This window comes from Melitaea cinxia, chromosome 1 (genome assembly GCF_905220565.1).
Source record: "Melitaea cinxia chromosome 1, ilMelCinx1.1, whole genome shotgun sequence".
NCBI classification, from domain to species: domain Eukaryota; kingdom Metazoa; phylum Arthropoda; class Insecta; order Lepidoptera; family Nymphalidae; genus Melitaea; species Melitaea cinxia.
The window spans coordinates 3,329,113-3,353,857 of record NC_059394.1 but is presented as its reverse complement, the minus strand read 5'-3'; the positions used below and the strand labels follow the sequence as shown (position 1 = coordinate 3,353,857).

The window sequence follows — 24,745 nt, the reverse complement described above, 5'->3', positions numbered from 1 at the left end:
CGTACTGCGATAAGGAAGTTCACTTTACTACATATGAATGCGCGAAACTCGAATGCTGCTAAAGTCGGCGCTACACGTCACTACTAATGAATCCGATAAACGCATCGTTCTATACGCAATCCTTTATATAAATTTTCCAAAATAAAAAGTAAGAGCAATAGTCATTTTTAAATATTATAAATAACATATGCATTGATGGATGTAAAATAAAAAAAAAGTATTGTATACTACAATTATAATCAATAAAGTGCAAATTTCAGTTGCATACAATAAAACTAAGTCTGAGAAAACAACAAATTCCAAGTACAAAAATATACCTAAGTAATGTAAAAAGCAGCTTTGTATTTGATCAACTTCATGACTCTGTCCCTAAATAGTCTGAAGGTCGCTTTTCGTAATCTCTTTGATTTTGTTTTAAGACCGCATAAACATTGCCTCTACTGTGCTTTTCCTCGGTTATTTTAAACTTTGTTTATTGAACTTATTCGCTTATGGACAAAATGGAGGGTAAAATCTTGTGAGAAATCTAACGCTGACGCTTACTGACGCTGACGCTTAGTGACACTGACGCTAAGTCACATTGAGATTAACGTTTTACAGCACTTTTAGCTATGTTAGACATAGCTAAGTCACATTGAGATTAACGTTTTACAGCACTTTTAGCTATGTTAGACATAATATATATGTATAAAGGCGGATTTATATTTGACTGATGTGTCGTGTCTTGTCGCATCAGAACAGAATCGGTATCATACATTTTATATGACAACGTTTACATTTATGTGTTGTGTCGTGTCGTGATGGCTTCTGATGTGTCGCATCAGAAGCGATCTCGATTCGCTTCAGATAAGCGGGTTGCGGGGGGTGCTGAAACGGCGCCATCACGACACGCCAGATTAATGTGAACAGTGTTGTGTTATGACGCATCAGCGTCTGCTTATTTACGTATATTGTAATATAATAGTTTATTTGGCTCTTAAAAATGGATGACTTAATTGAAATTGTACGACATTATGTTATTTATAATATAAAACATAAACAATATAATATATAATATATTTGTCTATTGATTAGATAAATCAAAAATCTCGTTCTCTTTCTTTCTTTTTTTAAAAGATTTGCGAATATTAATATCTTCTTCAAAATCTGAATGATGAATGATCCGATGACTCATAGAAGAACTTTTCAAACGTTTGATCTTTTCTAGAGCTGCGGCTGTATTGATTCAAAATATCGTTCTGATGCGTCAGAACACGACATAATAATGTAAATTACGCTAGCCATCACGTCATGACACGACACGACACGACAGTCAAATATAAATCCACCTTAATAGTATATCAGCATTTGCTGGCGAGCGTCAATTTATGTTTTGTTCTTAGTGTTTTTTATTGTTTCAAGTAATTATAATTTGATTCATTTAATAAAACATTTTATTCTATACCTAAACGACACAATAATCGTTCTTACATGACATTCTACACACATTATTATATTGTGTTCTTTATGTTATTTTTACTCAAATATTGCTAATGTAGGTTTATTACATATATAAATATTTTATTTATCTATATATAAATACGTGAAACAAAAACTTTGTACCCCTTTTTACGAAAATTGTGCGGACGGAGGAGTATGAAATTTCGTACACTTTATAGTTTACATAGAGACGGAGTGCAGAATGCTAATTTTTTTTTTTAATTACCTATATATAAAAAGTACATTGAATCAATAAAAAATACATTACACACACTAACATGTATTTGATACACACGCTTATATTATACTCTTTTGTTGATTGTCAGTCTGTAGTCAAATTGAAATTGTTTTAAAAGGGTTCTTTATTTTCATTATTTTTTGGTTTTCTTTAATTTAAATTTATAATTATGGTCGAATTTCGACCTCTGGGCGACCACTAGTTGTAGATTAATATGCAAACAAGAAATTTGGTAAGTGTAGCTTCGACACTAAAACCAAGCATATTGGTAGCCTTTAGAATTATTCAATAAAGTGTGAATGCACTGACATTGTCCATTTAACCGTGATTGAATCGTCTAACCTTTAGCAATACTTTAAGTGATGATTTCATTATTGGTTATTATTGATTTCATCACGGTTCCTATATTCAAATGACGATTCGTTTTGCACAAAACATATTGTGAACACAAATAAATAAACGGTTTAGGCTAGGTTTCTAGGCTAGTTCTAGGTCAACGTGCTCTACATAACGCTATCTATCTAAGAACACTTAGGTTATCAAGACAAGGTATCAATCTAACGCTATCTCAATTTCGGTAAAAATTCGGGTAATCAAATTCTGGTAAAAAACATAACTCCTCTTGGCAGTCGAGTAAAAAAAACATATATAATATTTAAAAAAACCGACTTCAATTATATATATATATATGTATGTATATAGTTGAATTGAGTAACCTTCTCCTTTTTTGAAGTTGGTTAAAAAGACTATAACATTAAAAAAAAATATGAAATTATAATAATATTCTACATGTGTCGTTCAATTATTTAGTGTATTCTCGTGATTTATAACACTAGTTCAAATTTCGCCCATTTTCAATCTGCCTGGTCATTATCATAATTGTGTTTGCTCGCAAACGAAAAAACCCGACTTCAATTACGTAGACAAGTAATACAACGTAAGTTGACGAAAAAAATTAACAAATGCAGTAGTCGTCACTACGATTTTTGAGGGTTCCCCTCGATTTATCTAGGATTCCATCATCAGATCCTGGTTTCCTTATCATGGTACCGGTTGGTATGGTTACATGGTTTTTGGTCGGTTAAAAAGGATTGATGAGAAGATTAATTGTCACTTGTCATTGTGTGTGGTTGACCAATAATTAATAAAATATATAATAAGCAATTAATGATTCAACATTTACCTTCGTAATGATTAAGTTCATTGTAGTTGTACATTTTAACACTTAGGGCACATTTAGGACGCCCAGCGAAGACCCAACGTGTCAAATAGTCTTTTATAAGTTTCAATGTCCATATACTTGCTAATATTTGGCACAATATGTTTTATAACCTATTCACAATCTACCATTTTAATGTATGACAAAAAAGATTACATTTGAGCAATGACTAAAGACCGACAACTTAAAGATTAGGTACTTAACACCATATTTGTTTTTATTGGATACAATATTTCTTTTCCTATTTTATTTTAATTTTTTTTAAACAACTAGGTCGGCAACTAATCGTACGACTCATCCGATGTTAACGATTACCGTAGCTTATAGACGCCTACAAAACCAGAACTTACCCCTTAATCCCCCCCCCCCCCCCCGAGAGCTCTGGTCATCTTACTCGCCACAGGAACATAGCACTGCTTGGAAGTAGTATTGTTTAGCTGTGATATTCTATAAGGTTTAAGGATATTCTGTAAAGAGTGCGCAAGAGAAACATCGACACAAGCCGATGCGTGAAACAACACATTTCATATTAAAAATTAGCCTAATTTGGAGCGCAGCCGCCGAAACATGCGCCGTAAGAATAATGTCGTGGGCGATAAATCAAAATAGCTAGGATTCATTTTTAGAAAATGTCGTTTTATCCCTGTTTTTAAGCAATGAAAAAATGGCTACAATATCATTAGAATACGAAGGTAAATTTAGCCATTGTCGATAAATAAGATGTGGGAATTCGGCCGATCAAGAAGACCTCTAGTTCAAATCTTCATGTCTCCAGATCGATTATTTTTTTCTCTTTTTTTTCTAATTGCACTCGTGATTTTTTATTTAAATAACCAGTTTATATTTTTTATTATTATGTCGGTAATATCGAAAAATATTATTCATATTTTATCAATATGCAATTCGTATTTAAATATGACTTCCAAAAACATAAATTTACTAAAAATACCGAGCCCAGCTCGGTAACGCAGGTACTGTTTTATTATTAAGGAATTATTATGAGACATGAAAGTATAATAACCATTTAAACAAAAAATAAATATTTTTTATGAAGAAATAAACGTGTAATAATTCTTTAACCTACTTCTAGTTTATTAAAAAATGAAGGAGTAGTGAAAAAAAGACAGTTTTATTCCAAATTTTTATTAAAATAATCTATCGACGATTTTTTTTTTAATTATGTTATGGGCTTACTTGGATATATATGTATATTTGATTTCTTCTATAAAAATATTATCCTGTAATATAATATAGTTAAGTTTTTGTAAAATTGCTTTTACAACAAAGGTTAACAAAGCGATACAATTAAGAGTATTATTTAAGAACCCACTCTAACTACCTAAATAACCAACAAAAGACTTCCAGCCAATAATGTAGTCACATCCTTAATCAGTATAAAGAGTCAAAAAACCGTTCGTTAATTCAGTTTCCATAACTTAGTGTTGGCCTTCATGCTACTGCTGTCGGCTTTCTTTTAAATTTTCTTTTAAAATGTCAAACAGTTTCAGGATCATGTATATATATCAAGTGCGAAATTACGAACTAAAAACCGTAAAAATATCCAATAATTATATTTGATTCGGAATACCTACTAATAATATCTGAGTTTTTAATTAGAAAGATCAACAATATCTGAAAAATTTATTCGGAAAATCCACCAACAATATTCCTAGACACATTATATTGATAATAAACATCCATTTTTATACATAGACCAACCAACTAGGACAGTCTGCCTTATGCCTAAGCTTACTCTTTATGTACGTATAAATGAAAATGTATAGAATGAAAAATAACTTTCACGGTCATTTTACAACTTGTGTTTTATCATCAAAGGCTTGATATATTTGTGGAAGGAATCGTGGACGTCTTGTTTGTTGAGAGGGCTCTTTGAAGCATCTTCCATCAGTCTCTCATATACTCGTCCGTCGTAAGAACCCAATGTTGAGCAAAGGATCTGTACAAAAATTATTGTGAGATATTGAAATAAGTATATCAATTTTAGCTGAATGAAAGGATTTCATTAGAAACTTTTTACCAATTTAATCAGACTTCTTTATATACTACTAAGGTGGCAAACTAGCGTACGCCTATAATGGTAAGCGGTTAGCGTTGCTAATAGACGTCTGCAACACTAGAAACATCCCAAGCGTGTTGCCGTCCCCTGACCCTCTCCAGAAGCTCTGGCCACCTCACTCACCACAAGAACTTAAGACTACTTAAGAGCAGTATTTAAGAGCAGTATTCTTTAGCTCTGATCTTCTGTAAGGTTGAGGTACTTGCCCAGTCAGGCTGCTCCAGATCTTGTGCAGGATATTTCCTGCTATGCCCAACCTCAATGAAATGATCATCATTTAAAATCATGGATTCTGGCAATTGAAAATATTCTTTAAAAGTATTGTACTTTATTTTAGCAGTCGGTATACCATGGATAGCCAAAAATCTCTACTCTTATTAAGAAGAGTATAAGAGTATAAGTAGAATATATTCGGAAAAAAAATCGAAAACTGGTTCAAGTTATTAAAACAGTTTGGAAGAGTTTTCCTATTCTTCCAAAAAATATATAATGGCAAGAAAGCGATTTTTATATTGGATTTGGATACTTGCGCGTTTGGATATTTTTAGTTTTTTTATACGATAACATGTTTTTAAATAATTTATACCTCGTCCCTTATATCGAAGGCGTCGACGAGTGGAACAGCGTTAGGTCGGATCAAACCCAGCAGTTCTTCGTAGCGCGCCTGCAGTAGTTCTATATTATCCTTCGATATCATCGTATACTGAAAATAACTACTGCTAGTTATAGTTGTTCAACGCCAACATTAAATCAAACTGAAATTCGTTTTAATATTTATATTGTTATTATTAACTAGTCATTGTTAATTTAGGCCATAATTAAAAATTTCAATTAAAAAAAAAACGAAAAATGATTAATATAAAAGTTTTTTTTTTTAATTTTTCTTTTTGGCCACAGTGAACAACAAACGATAGAGTGTATATGCGTCTGTGTCAAATACATGGTAGTGTATGGAATGTTTTTTTTTAATTAATTTAATGTATTTTTACGCATAATTTTAATATATAATAATTTTAAAGAGATAAATGCACTAAACTCACCATCAGTAGATCACCACGCTTTTCTAAGGCCCAGTATACTAGATACAATTCTACCAGCTGTTGCAAAACAACGGCCAAGTTTTTGGAAACTGACTTAACCATATTTTGAGTTTCCTTCCAAAATATATCACAAAGTAGATAACGAGCAAATGCCTATAAACACAAATAAAATTCTTATCAATTTGCAGAACGGATAACATTTTCAAAAGTCTTCGCTGTTTTTATGATCTCATGTCGCCTGTTCTGATTAAAGAGACGCAAGAACAGTTAGAACGATTAAACTATATTTGTATATTTTTGCAAGAAATTCATCGTCGGTCACTTTTAAACATTTCTACAGACTATGAAATAAGTCTTAATAATTCGTCCAAAAAATGCATTAAAATCTAAGCCATGTTTTCGAATTCATGAAGTCTATGCTCAACAGTGGCAGTAGTGGCACGTTCACAGGCTATTACGGTACAGCCTAAAGCTACAACAGTTCAAGTCTTTTTATTAAAAGCAATGGAGACTAAAGACGTTGTGATTTTTTTTAATGAAACCTAGCGACATTATTAACACATCGTTTTAACAGAGCATTGGTTCGAACTGATTAGTGATTAATTCCAATAATTCTCACCTCACTTGCAATAATCAATTGAACTGAGCACAAATTCCAAGCGTCTTCGAACTGCCGCCCCTTATTGAGATGAGCTTGAATTGAATCACAAGCTGCTTTTAGTTTCCTAGAAAACCAACATTGATAATTACTACTTTGAAGGAAAGTAAGAACATTCTTCCATTGTAGAATTAATGACGTGTTTATAAGGATTAGATTTCTTTTGACTGACCCGTTGGCGCAGTTTGTTGTGGGTTCTATTCCCACCCCGAGTCTGGGTGTAATATATATATTTACTTATATATTTATATATGTATTCTTTATAAGTATGTTTATCGAAAAAATAAATAAAAATATAGCCATACCAGTCGGCAGTTACCTATAACACAAGCATTAAAGTGCTTACCTGACGAACAGACAACCGTGTGTGTATTGTGTAGATATTTATTTATTTATTTATTATTTCTTGGGTATTTTGGATGGGTCAAAACGTTCTCGTAACTACTATAATCGCGACAAATAAAGATACATATCAATTTACCATAGGAACCAAAACTAATGTATGTGTTCAGCGAATATTTTCACTTCAGCCTATTGCAGTGCACTGCTGGACAGAGGCCTCTCTAAGTTCGCGACAGACATCCCGGTTTTCCGCAATCCTCATACAGTTTACAGTTCTACACCAGTAGTAATCTTACGTAGATCGTCGGTCCAGCGGGCCGGAAGGCGTCCCACACTGCGTTGGCCGTTAGTTGTCTATGTTGTATGATATTTAAAAACTACGTTTTACGGCGTTGGAGAACTAAGAGACTGAACTTGTTCTTACCCTGCTGCAATAGCTTTAAATCCTTCTACTATCCCTTCTGAACAATCGCTCCAAGATTGCACGTTTTTGTTACAGTAATCTGCTAGGAAAGCTAAAGTTGGTGGTAATTTTTTACCATTCACGGCACCGTTCCAGGCCTTTGCCAGAAATCTGGAAAAAATAGGGTACAGGTGTAAAAATTGGATATCACGAAATTCAGAACTTTGTTAATTTTTGTTATAACTAACTAATAACTAATAAAACTATTTCGTAAAAACTATTCTTCCAAAAGTAAATGGCCAATGGAATTACGATTTTTTTTAATATAACTTGGTCGGCAAACAAGCGTATGGCTCAGCTGATGCGATTACCCTAACCTATAGACGTCTGCAACGCTAGAAGTATCGCAAGCGCGTTGCCGACCCCGATTCCCCTCAGGAGCTCTGGTCACCTTACTCATCAACAGGAAAACAATACTGCTTGAAAGCAATATTGTTTAGCTGTGATCTTCTGGTCGAGGTACCCCAGTTGGGCTGCTCCGCATTTGGAGCGAGAACTTTCCTGCCGGACCCTACCTCAGTTAATTTAGACAGAATACCACACAGGCAGCCGCTCAGTCAGACGGCGACGTGCACCTGGCGGTCTGCAGCAGCACGACGGTGTGCTCGCCCTCGTAGGTGACGGCGGCGGCCGCGATGCCGTAGAGGTTGGGCAGGTTGGACGACAGCAGGTAGCCGTGCCCGCCGCACGCCAGGCGGCAGCTCTCCACCAGCGCCAGCCCGTCGCGCGAGCACGCCGCCTTCAGGCAGCACGTCAGCGCGTGCAGCTGAGTGTTTGGCGCATTCAATTAACGGGTCAGATATACGCGCCGAAATGCCTGTCTGTCATTTAGAAATAACCGTGTACAACAATGTTACAAGCGCTATAGCTATTCACACAATACTAAAACATTATTAAATATTTATTGGACTTCCACATTAGGATACAAAAGGTTGTGGAGTAACATATGGGCTACTTTTCATCCCGGGAATTCGGAGAAATCGGGACTTACGCTACAGATAGATATAAAATAACAAAACATTTTTCTATTAAACACGACAATTATTGCGTATATAGCAGCATATACTTTTCATCCCGTAATTACCACGGAATCAGGATCACGCCGTTAAAAAAATAATGAGATTCCAGCATATTACCGTACATAGTAGTCTGTTGGACATTTATTTAATAGGTAAAATTTGTATTCTGTACATCTTGTTGTTATTTTAATTTTATATTATTTATATTTAGGAAACAAATAATAATGGGGAATGAGGAATACTATAATAAAAAACAATATTAACACAAAGGAGAGTACAAAATCCAGCAAGACTCCCATAAATTGCAACTTTAATTGTGTGTAACTTTTGAGGGCTAGATTTAATCATTGGAATCATTATCCAAAATTCTGAATTCAAATCATCAGAAAATTTAAATTTAACTAACTTGAACCTCGTGTAATATAGTTTCGATAATTGTTTTTTCTTTGCTTTCTCATACTTTATTTCTAAAACGATGACAGCACGATATTTGATTTAAAGACTTTTGAGATAAAACAATTTATACGTTTCAAAAACGAAATTAATATATAATATAATTCTTATGTATTTAATCTGTACTTCGCCATAAAAAATAGCGTTGTATAACTAAACAGCCTATGCTTCGTATAAGGTAACGAGAGTTGGACAATTGAAGCTATTTAACTTTTAGCTAGCAGTGTTGTGCTAAATTCGTCTCAAAACCTTACGAGTATAATGTAAATAAGAATTGAAAAAAAAGTGTGTGCACTGCGTACCCACGTAAGAAGTTCTACTTCATTGGCTAGCTAACTTCACGTTGCTAACTTCAGCGTTGACTTCAGGGTGTCGGTTTTTTTTGTGACAATATGCGCGCATAGTAAAAATTTACTCTTATAATATTTCCCTAACGCACCAAAAGAAATATAACTACAATACATTCTAAATGAATCTTCAGACAGTACTTGCAGTACTATTTACTAGCTTTATCATTCTCTTCAAGTCACAGAAATATATAAAACCAGGTCGGCAAATAAGCTTACGGCTCACCTGGTGGTAAGCGATTACCGTAGCTTATAGACATCGGCAAAACCAGAAGTATGAAATAATATACTTAGTGTTATACCACTCTACCAAGTTATATCCTCGTAGAGTGGTATAACACAGGATATATATATATATATATATATATATATATATATATATATATATATATATATATACCAGCTTCAGGGACACACCAAATACACCTTTTTTTAGGTGGGGAAAATCCTTCATGGATCCCAGCGCGGGGGCGCCAGGGGGTTATGTCAGACTCCTACTGACTAAAACACCACCACGTGTGAGCAGTCGTCCGCCTGGGTAAGGCAAGATAGGGTCGCGCTAGCATTCGCCACCTTGCCCCGGTGGTAGGCCCGGACAAAGCCTCCGGGCCCCAACTCGCTCACAACAAGGCCACCCCTCAGACGTGTGTGGTCGTATCGCACACCAAATACACTTACCTCTGGTAACTCACTCAAGTTCCCTTCCCCTATCTGAGCGATGACCTTCGTGTAACGTTTCCACACCCACTGTCCGACGACCCTGCAGGCGTGGCTCGACGCTATCGAGATAAACAGCTTGTGTTGCTGCGTCACGTAGTCCAGAACTTGCGGCTCGGGCTCTCTGGGAACGATTAGAGATTTATTGAGGAAGTGCTTAGCAGGGAATATCGTGCTCAAAATTTGGAACAGCCCTACAGGGGAAGTACCTCAACCTTACAGCAGATGACACTGCTCTCAACTCAACAGTGTTGTGTTCCTGTGGTGAATAAGGTGGCCAGAGCTCCTGGGGAGGTTTGGGGGTAGTGTCGACAACTCGATTGCTATGCTTCTAATGTTGGTGGAGTTCTTAAGCTACGGCATCCACTTACCATCATTCGAACCATACACTTGTTTGCCATCTTTATAATATGCTTGTGTATGGTGTCTTTCTAATCCCTCTAAAAAGGAGTAGGTAAATACTAATGGAAGTCATTGAGTAAGAGATGGTTATTAAAAAAAAACTTCTTTACGCGCGCTTGTCTTGGGGAGTAAAGTAAGCTGGTGAATGCTTGACGAGAACGTTACAAAAAGTGTGATCAGGCGAGTCAAACGGAGGAAGAGAGAGGGGTGCGAGCACACTATTTCTTTCTCTTTTCTCTCTTAGCTGTTTCGTATATCTAAGAGATAGTGCAGGCCTATTGTTAAGAAGTTTTACTTCAGTCGTGTGGTCTAAAGCACTCTCTTTTTTATCTTTATTACATAAGAAAATAACAATATTCTAACTTAAAAAAAAGTTCAAAGGCGGTCTTATAAATAATAGTGATTTTTTACTGACGACACCCCCCACCCCCCACCCCCACCCCATCAATAGACAAAATACACAATTAAATAAAATAAACAATTAAATATTATAATTATCTAATTACAATTAACTATTTAATTACTACCCTTCCTTCAACAGGGACTGATGTCTCACGGCCGAATACCGGACCGCTATGGTCACAGCTCTGGCCACCTCGTAGGCGACGTCTGAGATGATCTGTACTCGAAGCATCACCATAGAACCGTACGTCAGCTTGGCATTCTTAGATTTAATGTATGTACCGTCCTGAAAACAATACGTACAATGAAATTTATTTTTGAATAGACAACAAATAGACAGAAATATTTTGAATTTTTTCATTTTGAAGTTGTGATTGCTTTGGAATTTATAATGTAACTAAACTTAAACCAAATTTTTGATTAACTGATTATACATAGAAGGCATATAAAATAAATTACGACAAATTCTCAAAATTATACATTTTTTTTTCTCCAAATAAATAAAAATATTGATTTTATTGTATATGAACATTATATGTGTACAGTAATCGAATTGCATTGAAATAGTCTAAATTTAAATAGATAATTAGTTTTAAGTTAAGCCTTCAGAAAAAAAAGTTACACTCAATTAGATCAGAGTAATACGCATATTAAGTACTTACTCTTAATACTTGAGAATTTTTCATGAGCATATTTTCCCTTGGTATCCTTACGTTATTAAAACCAAGGAAACCATTATTAGCAGTATTAAAACTCATTTTAGGTCCTATTTCACCAACTTTTATACCGGGTAGAGGCTTGTGAGTTTCAAAATCACGGATTTGCACGAGGAAAAGATGAGTGCCGAGACACTTTTCTTTTATGTAAAGTTGTGCCATTACAATTGTTGCGTTAACTGTATGACCCACTAAAACAAAAAATAATTACAAAATTGTAATAAGTATCCTGGAAAATGTAATATGAAACATTAAAAAAACATAATAACAAAGTAAGGTAAGCCAAAATAATTATTTTTAGAATTTTGTCCCTCTGTCTACTTCTGCACGACGTCATATTCCTAGTTGTGATAATATGTCTAACTTAAAGCTTTAGACTTTATATTAGCCTATCTAGAAGTGAACTGTATTCGAATATCGATGAATGATTGAAGACATCAATCGTGAGTGAATCTGTGGAACACAGCTAGTAACTAATAGAAACTTACATCCACCGGGCCAAAATTTATACGATGTTATCGCAGGACTATTTATTATAAACTCATCTTTTTCAGGATCAAACGTAGCGGTTGTTTCTAGACCTCTTAGAAACGAACCATGACCAAGCTCTGTCTGAAAATAAAATAAAATTAAAAATATTAATTAGTCAGAGATATTTTGATATGTGTAATATAAATTGGATTAGGCTAAGAGAAATTATTTTTGCTTAAAGCTGGTTTTCGCTGATAAATATCACTCTTTTTCTACTATTGACTCATTCTTTATCTCTTTCTTATGCCCTTATTCTACTATTAACTCTTCTTTCTCTCTTTCTTACGCTTTTATTTTCACATATGTTTACTACATTAATGACTTCGCTGATGATCTCCACGTTTATAGAAGGTGGTTATAGTTCAGTTTCAGATGACACGCTGTTTATTCACTATACAAGAGACGCGTCGACAATAAATTACCAAACTTTAATTTTCTCCTTGATAGTTATTATTTTTAAATTCAGATATAGTTTCAAAAGGTCAACGTTTTTGCTATTACAATATGTTATTTAAGAAGCAGAGACTATAAATTATTTAACTGTATATTTTTACAATTAGTACCTGAGCATACGTGCCAATCATTCTAGAATTTTTCTTCAACCATTTTGCCTGTTGTTCCTCAGACGCCTGACTCATAATTGTTGGCATAAACAAGCCGAAATGTAATATAAATGGATTGACTTGTTTCAAGATACCTTCGTGGATCCTATAAACATTTGACGGACTGCGGAAGAAAAAGTCTTTAATTATAACAAAATTGCAATGGCATCCATAAGAACGAACTTTTATTAAACAATTACAGGTTTCCGGTAAGATATAACAAGATTCAGACATGCTGAGGACCTTGTACTGCTTGAGGATCAGCGTGAAAAATGACTTAAACGAAAGAAGTACGAAAGTTTGGCTACAAATTAATACAACAAAAACTAAAATATTGACAAACCACGCAAAAGTCAACATCGCAGTATAGGTAATAATTCTTTTGGTCGCTACAGGGTGTAAGAAATACTGGTCGCTGAAGAAGATAATAAAATTCAAAGACTTAAACATATCTCTGAAAACTATCTTGCTATGTATGAATACGAAATCTGAAGTCTCACTAAATTATTCAGCAAAAAACTTGCCGTAAAACAAAGAGCAATGGAGATAAGAATGAAGGGCTTTAAACGTCTGGATAAGATATCTAACAGTGATCTATAATAATTGTGTTTGCTCGCAAACGAAAAAAAACCGACTTCGATTACATTGACAAGTAATACAACGTAAGTAAATGAAAAAATTAACAAACGCACTACGATTTTCGAGGTTTTCCCTCGATTTCTCTGGGATTCCATCATCAGATCCTGGTTTCATTATCATGGTACCACACTTGGGATATCTCCTTTCCGACAAAAAAAAAGAAATATATATATGCGGTCGAATTGAGTAACCTCCTCCTTTTTTGAACTCGGTTAAAAATTAACGAAAATTACGATATACTTAAGCGAATGGATCAACAGAAGAGGTGATAGGTAGGTCACATAATTCGAGATAAAATGGGATAATGGATCAAAAGTGTTTGTGATCCACGAGATAGGTAAATAAAACGAGGAAAACAGAATACTGACAACAGAAGTAAACTGACAGCAAGAGCAAACTGGAAAAGGGTAGCTCAAGATAGACAACACTTAAGATTATTGGAGGCTTTTGCTGTTTTTTTTTTCAGAATAAATGACTGTATTATTATTGTTTTGTTTGCTCGTAAACGAAAAAAACCGACTTCAATGTACATTGACAAGCAATACACCGTAGAATAAGGATTATGGATAATCAATCATTATCAATCAATCATTACAGCCTATACAGTCCACTGCTGGACATAGGCCTCCACAAGTTTACGCCAAAAATAACGTGAACTCATGTGTTTTGCCCATAGTCACCACGATGGGCAGGCGTGTTGGTGACCGCAGTATTATGGATAACTCAAAAAGTAATCGTAGTCTCGATTAAATTTTAATGGGACCACATGGCAAGCATAAATAGAAATGAATCATCAAAACCGGTACACCCAGTAAAAAGTAATGAAGTGACAAGCATAAAAAATTGAAAAAATACAATCGAATTAAGAACCTCCTTTTTTGAAGTCGGTTAAAAAATTTGAAATAACGCCTGACTATTTCTAAAGCCAATAAAAGATTGTATTATATCAAATAAAAGAGCTTATATACATATGAAATATAAACTTACGAATTGTCCAATTTAGTATTATTTTTTGTGAGGTAAAAATACATATCGAAGAGGATGCACCCCTTCCGGATTGCGTTCTCATATTTCTCCGCGTGACTGAGGTAGTCTTCGGGTACTTCATCCTTCAATTCTTTGATACTTAAAACCAAATCTTCTGTAATGTCAATATAATTTTTGTTTAAATAATATTTCTTGATTTCAAACAATGTTAAAAATAGTCACATATTATATTTTTATTCACCAGCGTATACTTTATTTATTAGCTTACTTAAAACTTGAGTTTAGGTTTTTTTTTCACTAATAGCCATAATTTGTAGGCTTAGGCTTAAGTGTATAAGTAGATTTTCTGTCAACGGTTGTCAATGGAACCTCTTTATTATAAATGATTGTCAGATTTATATGTATACTAGCGACCCGCTCCGGCTTCGCACGGATGCAATGCTGATACTAAATATAAAATAAATATTTGCAATGTAAGCGCAAAAAAAATGTGTTTATTTAAGACATCGCATAAGAAAACCTCTAAAACTATCAGTGTTCCTCTACTATATTATGAAAGTATTATACATATAAATCTTCCTCTGGAACCACTCTATTAACTTAAGGAAACCGTCAGAATCCGTTGAGTAATTTTTAAGATATAAGCATACAGACAGCGGGAAGCGACTTTGTTTTATACTATGTAATGATTTATTTACAACTAGCTGGCCCAGAACTTCATACAGCTGTATTTTTATGTTTCGAGAATAAACCAACTTTTTTGTAATTAACTTTCATACAAACTTTGTTTTGACTATCACTCACATAAAAATATATCCAATTCGGTGCAACCGTTCGGCAGGTGTGCCCATTACAAACATTTCAGCGATTTCTGATTATTCATATAAATGTGATGCACAAGGCATTATTAAATTTTACAAAAGCGGGCTTAATGCTCGAAGCATTTTTTACCATATTATAGTTTTAATATTCATCACATCAGCCTATCGCAATCCACTACTAGACATAGGCAGCCATTATTCGGCTTTATAAGTTCCAAGGTGGTAGTGGAACTGGTGGTGGTGGTGGTGACTATATTCTTTAACGCCGTAACCACACAGCACAATTTTATTTTTACAATTTATTTTACAATTTTAGTAAATCTACATAATATATACAGATTTACCGACATCAGTAAACAATTTAAATAATGACTTATAGATGGAGTAACTCCTACGGACTAAACATTAATCCCTCAAAATGTCAAGTCATTATTAACGATACTCCTAAACTTGTGAGTCGAATATACTGGTCACTTATACCATCAGCCATTTTTAACAGCGCCGTAATCAGTTACAGCGACAAAGTGAAAAATCTCGGAGTTATCTTCGACAGACATCTTGGGCACCTCAGCTGAGTGAGATGAGCCGTAAACTATTTGCAGCTATCGGATCACTGCGGCGACTACGATATTTCCTCCCTTTGCCTACCAAAATTACGTTGGCACAGTACTTCTACCAATTCTTGACTATACTGTCACTTGCTATCTTGATCTTAAAGAGGAGTAGTTAAGCTGCTTGAGCGCCTACAGAATCTTTGAATACGGTTTATATTTGGTCTTCGCAAATATGACCATGGCTCCCGATTCGCTTTCACAGGAATACTCATATACTTTCATTACTATATTGCATACTTTTTCATTCTAATACACCTCTTTACCTCAAGCAGCGTTTCCAGTGCCTTTGTAGTACGCACGAATGCATGTGTTTGTAATATTTCTGCATAATATCATGTATAAGTATTGCTACAGTTATATTATGTATTCTTTGTATTTCATTTATATATATATTAGCTGACCCCGCAAAAGCCGTCTTGCCATATATATTATTAACCCCCTTAACCCCCCCCCCCCCCATACTCAGGGGTATGAAAAATAGATATTGGCCGATTCTCAGACCTACCCGATATGCTTGAAAAATCTAATGAAAAGCGGTCCAGCCGTTTCGAAAGAGTATTGTAAGTAACATAGTGACACGAGAATTATAGATACTTTATATAAGATGTAAAAAATAAACAAGATATGCAGTAAAAAGGTTGGCGTATTATTACATTAACAATATGTACAACATACTACACACTCCATTTAAAATACGGCTCGTTTATTTATTTATGTATTGTTCATTGTTCACAAAAAATACCAACATATACATTAAAAACAGATAAAAATGTACAAAGGTGATCTTATCGTTGAAAGAGCGATTTCTCTCAGACAACGTTTAACCTAAATGTAATAAGACTCTACCTAATATTATCGTTGTATTTCAAAGTATTATAAACACATGACATGACAGAGTGACATTTTAATATATACTTTTATTATTAATATATTATTAATAATTTATTAATATATGTATTTTGCTGTACTAATGATAAATGTATAAAGTAGACGTATATGTAGAGTTAACTCATTATAATAATTAATTAAAAACGTGAATTATAATTAATAATTATTGTAGTTATCATTATATTGTATAATATATTGTTATATGTGTGTGTTTTTTATACAACTCGGTCAGCAAACATGCGTACGGCCTGGTGGTAAACGATTATCATGCTTACAGACATCTGCAACACCAGAAGCATCGCAAGCATGTTGCCGACCCTACCCCCAACCCCAACAGAAGCTCTGCTCATCTTACTCACAACAGCAACACAACACTGCTTGAAGCAGTATTGTTTAACTGTGATCTTCTGTAAGGTCGAGGTAATACTACCCCAGTCGGGCTGCTCCATATTTTGAGCAGGAAATTCCTGCTGTGCCCTACCAATGTTGCGTTGCTTATTGTTATTAATCTCAAAATGACTTCGTTAAGATTTCGGTACATTTTTTACAGTATAATAAAGCCACTTAGACTTACTTCGACGGTACTTTCCCAGCTGGGCTGCTCCATATTTTGAGCAGAAAATTTCTTGCTGTACCCTACCTCAGTTAATAGAGCTTTAGCTATCTTACTCAAGACAGGAATACGACACTGCTTGAGGTAGTATTATTTAGCTATGATCTTCTGGAAAGTCGCGGTTTCCTCAGTCGGGTTGTTAAAGATATTGAAAAGGATGTTACCTGCTATGCAGTGACATCAGTACAGTATATATGCTATGCAGTACAGTAGCTATATTATGGTAACATTAATTATTTTATTACTACTATTACATTTATATTTACATTTTACTTCACTATGTACATATTTACACACAACTTAATACTATGATGCCAGTACCTCTTTGATTTTTGACCTATCATTCGACTTGTAAATTTATTGCGCCATTTTAATTTATTAAACTTTATCGTGGAAATATGTACTAGTTTGTCAAACATCTGTTTGAAATTTTTAAATATTTATTTCTAATTTATTCACATAAGTAAATCATTTTAAAAAGATATAGAAAGAAAGGCTGCAGACTCTTTTTCTGCGCAAAATATAACTGTCTTCTCGAAGAAGTTCCGATCGAATAAGAACCTTATCCAGTGTCGCTATTATAGCTGCATATTTGCTCATTACCTTTGTGTGCTTAGCTTATTAACAATTACATAACGTTACAACCAATAGAAGCGAAGTATCATTATTATTTTTTTTGTAAAAACGAGGATTGTGTACTTGATTTTAGTCCAAAGCTAAGGTCACTAAGGTTTACTTCATATATTTTTAATGTATTTTAAGACTTTGTAGAAGGTTCTTAAACAATAAAGAAAATTATGTAGAAAAGGGTCAGCTAATGACATACATTAGCGGAACTGCAGCGATAAATGTCTGTTGAATTAATACTGTCATGAATAACAAAGTAGAATCGTCAAGAAACTCAGGCGTTAGAATGATTAATCGCGGTCTAAAGTTCGCTTGAACAAGTCATTTTAAGCCGGTAATAGGTACTACCGGTAGTAGTTTGTGGAGACGTATGGACGTATGTATTACTTATGAAGACGAGTTAATACGCAACGCAGTCTAATACGCAAGCATCGCCAATTTGATCCCCCTCGTGGTAAATGTTTCTAAAGGACACATAAGAAATTTGTTAAGTTTTGGGCGTTTATACTTGTAGTTTTGTGTGTTTATAGACCGTCGTCACAGAGCTCATCAGCTCATTTATAAGTAGTTGTTTGGAAAAGGTCTAACATTGTAATAATAGACGAGAAAAAGTTATTTATAACACTGTTTAATTCATTAAAATGTAAGAGGTTGGTAGACAATTTTTGAAGTAAAACTTCTTTACGCACGCTTGACTTGGGTAATAAGCTGATGAATGCGTACCGGGAGCGTTACGAAAAGTGTAATCGGCCGAGGCGAACGAAAGTTGAAAGAGAGATATAAGATAGTGAAGATAGGAAGAGAGAGAGTTACGTTTCTTAAGATTTACTTCAGTCGTTTGGTCTATGTATGTACACACCTCGATTTTAACGGAGCAAATACTTTAAAACAATGCACACATTTAAATATGTGTTCAATAAATAAGGTTAAGGATATATATAATTAAAAAAAATTATAACAAGTCATTGTTTATTCACGACGAAATGTATTCACACGTATTGTCTCTAAGTATTAATTTATTATTATGAGGATTATCGTGAATTTTAATTAGATAAATTATCGATAATTTAGAATGATAAGTTTTTATTCCACCGTGCCATTGCAGTAACTATTACAAGTTATATATTAAGTAGTGCAACCAAAACTATATACATAGTTGAGCAGTGCACTGTTTCTAGAATAAGTATTAGAGTATAAAATATAATATTAAATTATTATAAACATATCATACTTGGTTACATGAGAAATTGTAGCATAAAATCGCACAAAATGTAGTAAAAAATAAAAATCAGAAAGCAGTTTTTATTTTTTCTTTCGTATGCGTCATTTGGTTCGGTCTTAGAGATTGGTCTAAAAAATACGAGTAAACGTAATATGATTGTCATTAAATTATACCTTATTGATCATGAGATTACGGGTACTTTTTAAGAATTAAACCACAAAACAACGGACACGTCTAGATGAAGTTATGGCGAGGAATCTGAAGTTATGTAGAGTTTACTAGGGACGTTATGATTTTCGTAAGCGAAATTGTTATATTTTTTAAAAATTCCTGTTCCGTAACCGTAACTGAACCCGATGTAAAAGTTCCAGATGCTTTCGGGTCACTTCGGATTGGCACAGCACTGGCTGTTGCGCTGGCGGTCGCGGGATCGATCCCCGATTTAATGTATTTTTATGCATAATTTTGAAAAAATATTAGCATTCTGCATTCCTTCTATATATGATAAACTAAAAGTGTGCAAAATTTCGTACCACCTCGTCCGCGCAATTTCCGTGAAAAGGGGTACAAAATATTTGCTTCGCGTATTAATATATAGAGTACCTGGGTGACCGAGCTTAGCTCGGTATTTTTAGTAAATCGTGTGTTTTGAAAATCATATTTAAATACGAATTACATATCGATAAAATATGAATAATATTTTTCAATTTTACCGACATAATAATAAAAAATGTGAACTGGCTATTTAAATAAAACATAACGAGTGCAATTAGAAAATAATAATCGATCTGGAATCATGAGGAAGTGAACCGTGGTCTTTTCGGTCGATCGCGATCGGTCGACACCTGAGCTATTACAACTTTATAGACAAGTGGGAAATTTACCTTCATATATTAACGATGTAGCCATTTTTTCATTGTTTTGTTATTTTTAACAAGGATAAAACGACATTTTCTAAAAATGAATCCTAGTTAGATTTATTTCTCTCCCCCGAAATCCCCTGCATACTAAATTCCATGAAAATCGTTGGAGCTGTTTCCGAGATTCAGATTATAACACGTGGTTCAATAAGTCCCGAGACTAAGTACTAAAAAAAGGTCTTTTTTATAAAATTAATTTTTATTCATCAACATAGTCTCCTCCAAGAGTGATACAGTCTCTCCAACGCTTTTCTAACTTTTCTATCCCATGTGTGTAGAACGATTTGTCTTTGGCTTCAAAATAAGCCTCCGTTGCTGCGATAACTTCACTATTTGAGTCAAATTTCTTACCCTGAAGCATTTTTTTGAGGTCTGCAAACAGCCAGTAATCGCTGGGGGCCAAGTCTGGCGAATAAGGGGGATGAGGAAGCAATTCGAAGCCCAATTCGTTAATTTTGGCCATCGTTCTCACGGACTTGTGACAAGGCGCGTTGTCCTGGTGAAACACCACTTTCTTTTTGTTCATGTGAGGCCGTTTATCCGCAATTTCGTACTTCAATCGCTCCAATAAGCACATGTAATAGTCACTATTATATTTTGCCCCTTTTCAAGGTAGTCGATGAAAAGTATTCCATGCGCATCCCAAAATATAGACGCCATAACCTTACCGGCCCATTTCTGAGTCTTTGGACACTTCGGGCGGCTTTCACCAGCCGCTCTCCACTCCGCTGCCTGCCGATTGGATTCCGGAGTGAAATGGTATATCCAGGTTTCATCCATTGTTACATACCGACGTAAAAAATCCTTTTTATTATGATTCATCAGCGCCAAACATCGCTCTGAATCATTGATACGTTGTTCCTTTTGATTAGTTGTAAGCAAACGCGGCACCCACTTAGAAAAAAGCTTTTTCATGGCGAAATTTTTATGTAAAATAGTGAAAACACTACCAGCTGAAATCTTCACTATCTCGGCTATCTCTCGCACTTTTACCTTCCGATCTTCCAATACGATTTTGAGGACTTGGTTAATATTTTGTTGAGTCACTGCTTCATTTGGACGACCTGAGCGTTCCCCATCATTGGTGTCCATGCGACCGCGTTTGAAGTCGGCATACCACCGACAAATGGTTGCTTTAGAGGGAGCTGATCCTGCATAACATTTTATAAGCCATTGCTGCGCTTCAACGGTATTCTTTTCCATTAAAAAACAATGTTTTATCAACACGCGAAACTCGTTTTTTTCTATTGTATCGAAATTACAACCGTAGCGTCACTTAAATGTTTCAAAATCAATAATTTTATTGTTCCATTTTTAAAAATTTGACACATATTCTTGTATTGATAGCCAGTACTTTTTAAAAATCAAAAGAGTTTTTAATATATGCGCCATTTCCAGGTTAGTCTCGGGACTTATTGAACGATCTAATATATACTATATACAAAAATTGCTCCCTTAATAGTATAAGATATAAAAAAAATAACATTACACATACTGACATGCATTTGACACACACACGCATATTATACTCTTTTTGTTGATTATCAAAATTAATTTAAAAAAAGTTCTTTATTTAGATTTTTCAATTTGACTACAGACTTTTTTGGTTTTTCTTAATTTAAATTTTTAAATATGGTCAAATTTCAACTTCTGGTCGACCACTAGTTTAAATTATTTAATATTCCGAATTTTATCTTTGGGACAGTCAAAATAATATTTGTAACAATGATATCCAAAGACAAGCGAAAGAGGAAAAGGAGAGGAAAGAATTTTAATTGCTCTATGATTTTCGCTGTGAGGTTACGGCAGTAAAGAATATAGCCACCCAGTCTCTTCCCGTGGGTGTCGTAAGAGGCGACTAAGGACAATACAGTTCCACTACGACCTTGAAACTTATAAAGCCGAACGATGGCGGGATAACCATCCAACTGCTGGCTTTGAAATACACAGGCCGAATATGGACAAAGCCAGCCCTGCGGTCACCAACCCGCCTGCCCAGCGTGGTGACTATGGGCATCACACATGAGTTCACGCCATTTATTGCACGAACTTGTGGAGGCCTATGTCAAGCAGTTGACTGCGACAGGCTTAAATTATGATTTGATTTCAATAAGATACAAAATTTTATATAAATTAAATAATAAAATTAATGTACTCACCTATACTTTTTCTCATCAACGTCTTGTCTTTCCCGCCATCAATGATATGTACCAATTCTTGTATATCAAATGTACATTTCTCTCTCTCCCGTAACAAGTCCTTGTCAATATTCGACTTCATTATTATTATTATTTTTATAATACGGCTACGTGTGCACTGCGCTAATAAGAAATACAATTTGATAATTCATAAGGTGTAATTCACGTCATGAAATCATTAATTGTTTAAATTATCATTTCATTAATTGTATTAATTACTCATTTTAAAATATTTACATGGATATAAAATTGAGATTTCAGTCTTAAAGGCAATTACGGAACTATAAGGGTGACAGTTTTTTTTTTTTTTGAGTTCTTCCATAAAAACGATATAAATTATAATGCCAGTAATATGAAAAAAAATATGCGGTCTTATCGAAGCAACTGACGCTGAGACTTCGTGACGTTGAATGACGTGTTACAGCGTTTTTAACTGTTTATATAAGATATAGGTATAATCATATACCTACATATAATTATCTATACTAATAAATCGAGAGCCGTTTTTTGTTTGGTTATACTGCGAAAACTACTGTACAGATCGGAATAATACTTATACCATAAGATGCAACGTGTTTCGGAGGTTTTAGTATAGGTATGATATGCTGGTTGGTTGCGTCAATTTTTGTTTTTATTTTAGAGTTTTATTACTTTAATTAATTATAATTTGATTCATTAAACAGAAAATTTTAACTTTTAAATTTTACGATAATATGACGTTTGTAGAACTAAAATATTATTAATAAACTTTTTTTAAAATTATTTATGTAATTTTATACTGTCAACAAAAATAAATAAAGACATGTTTTTTTATTTCACTTAATAGTTTAGATTATTATTATTATTATTATTATTTTGTTTGATTTATTTTATTTTACGGTATTTGTTATTTTCTAAAATACTAAAATTCTAAAAACTTTTATGTACTTAATTAAAAACCAATCAACAAAATTTTAAAAAAAAATCAAAAACTAGAAAATATATATAAAATTCAATATTTATTTAATTTTTTGTAAAAACACGTGGTGCTTATAACGTAATATAATTTTTTCTTAAAACTTTAATGAAGATAAGTAAATGTAGATATCGCAATATTTTTTAGTCGGCAAATACTAAAAGTCTAAAAATAAAACTTGAAATCTATCCGGCAGTTAATGCAAGTCAATATAACAACAGACCTTTACATTTTATTTGTAGATATTAAATACAGATAAAGCTAAAGTGACAAATTATGATCGCAATTTTTGTGTGATCCATTTGCGATAAAGTGTAAAAAGTATTATTTGTAAGGCATATATATTTTTATACGACGACGCGGTGGTGCAACGGTCACAGCACCGATTTGTGGCTGTTGAGCTGGCGGTTGCGAGTTCGATCCCCGCACATGACAAACATTTGTATTAGCAGATATTTTCCGTAGTCTGACTGTTTGTGCAAACCTTATGGGTCTCCCCACCGTGCCTCGGAGAGCTCATTAAGCCGTCGGTCCCGGTTATTATCATATACACCTGATACCCTGATAGCGATCGTTACTCATATCCGCCAACCCGCATTGGACCAGAGTGGTGGATTAGGCTGATCTGTAGTAACGGAACGATACTGACATAATCTATCAATGCCAGTGACATTTGAGTGGATCGCTCTCTCTACCAGTATATAAGTGTATAATCTATGGCTCTCTCTCTTGGCTGCCTCTGAGGTGAACGGTCGGGTCCAGATACTAAGATAATATTAATTAAGGAGCAACATAAAATAATAATAAATATAAATTGAGAATAATAAATAACACTGAAGACCCAAACGTTGTTTTAATAAACAACAACGAATAATACATCTTCTCCTACATGGGGAAAGAGACCAATACCCAGCAGTGGGATATTATAGGCTGAAGCTTATATATTTTTATTATAAATTGTAAATAGCAAAATTTCCTCTATTACTTAACTGCATAATAAAATAAAATAAGCGATAAAAATAATCTTAAGAAGTAAATAAGAGCGCCGTAACTTTGAGGTCCATTTTTTGTAATACTCTCAGGCCACGAGAATCAAAATAACAGCAGTAATGATAACATACTAAAAAGACCCCAAATTGAAGAAAATGACGTCATCGAGGCATTCAACAAACTGAAATTAGACAAAAGCCCGGACTCGGGTAACTTAACAAACGAGACTCTAAAGATATCTTCCCCAATACTAGCTACATCCTTTACAAATTTATTCAACGCTATTCTCGAATCTGGAGAGACACCCACCCAATGGTCTGAATCTAACATAATTCTGGTATACAAAAAAGGCCACCCTAATGACATTGGGAATTACAGACCTATAAGTCTGCTACCGAGTACATATAAACTTTTTTCTACAATCTTGACCAAAAAAATTAGCTCTACATTAGAAACAAGACAACCTGTTGAATAGGCAGGATTCAGAAAAGGATTCTCTACCATCGACCATATTCACACACTCGAACTTCTCATTGAGAAATATTAAGAGAGTAATAGACCACTGT

General features: G+C 34.2%; 1 protein-coding gene across 1 annotated transcript; it reads right to left on the bottom strand.

Annotated features, from left to right (window-relative positions):
- Positions 1-4,400: 4,400 nt before the first annotated feature.
- LOC123655369 (probable peroxisomal acyl-coenzyme A oxidase 1) lies at positions 4,401-22,316 on the bottom strand. Its single transcript, XM_045591184.1, has 13 exons — positions 22,196-22,316; positions 14,332-14,485; positions 12,667-12,829; positions 12,061-12,184; positions 11,519-11,763; positions 10,982-11,142; positions 10,014-10,176; positions 8,092-8,282; positions 7,478-7,627; positions 6,673-6,778; positions 6,054-6,206; positions 5,600-5,716; positions 4,401-4,893 (listed from the first exon to the last, which is right to left on the bottom strand). The coding sequence occupies exons 1-13, from the start codon at positions 22,314-22,316 to the stop codon at positions 4,747-4,749; spliced, it is 1,995 nt and encodes a 664-aa protein (XP_045447140.1). The 3' UTR covers positions 4,401-4,746.
- Positions 22,317-24,745: the final 2,429 nt, after the last annotated feature.

Excerpts from the sequence above, each read along its gene's own strand:
- LOC123655369 (XM_045591184.1), bottom strand. The coding sequence starts at position 22,316 with ATGAAGTCGAATATTGACAAGGACTTGTTACGGGAGAGAGAGAAATGT. Across the intron at positions 12,830-14,331 it reads AATACTAAATTGGACAATTC|TCCGTCAAATGTTTATAGGA; the intron begins GTAAGTTTATAT and ends TTTCTTCCGCAG. Across the intron at positions 11,143-11,518 it reads AAAATTCTCAAGTATTAAGA|GACGGTACATACATTAAATC; the intron begins GTAAGTACTTAA and ends TATTGTTTTCAG.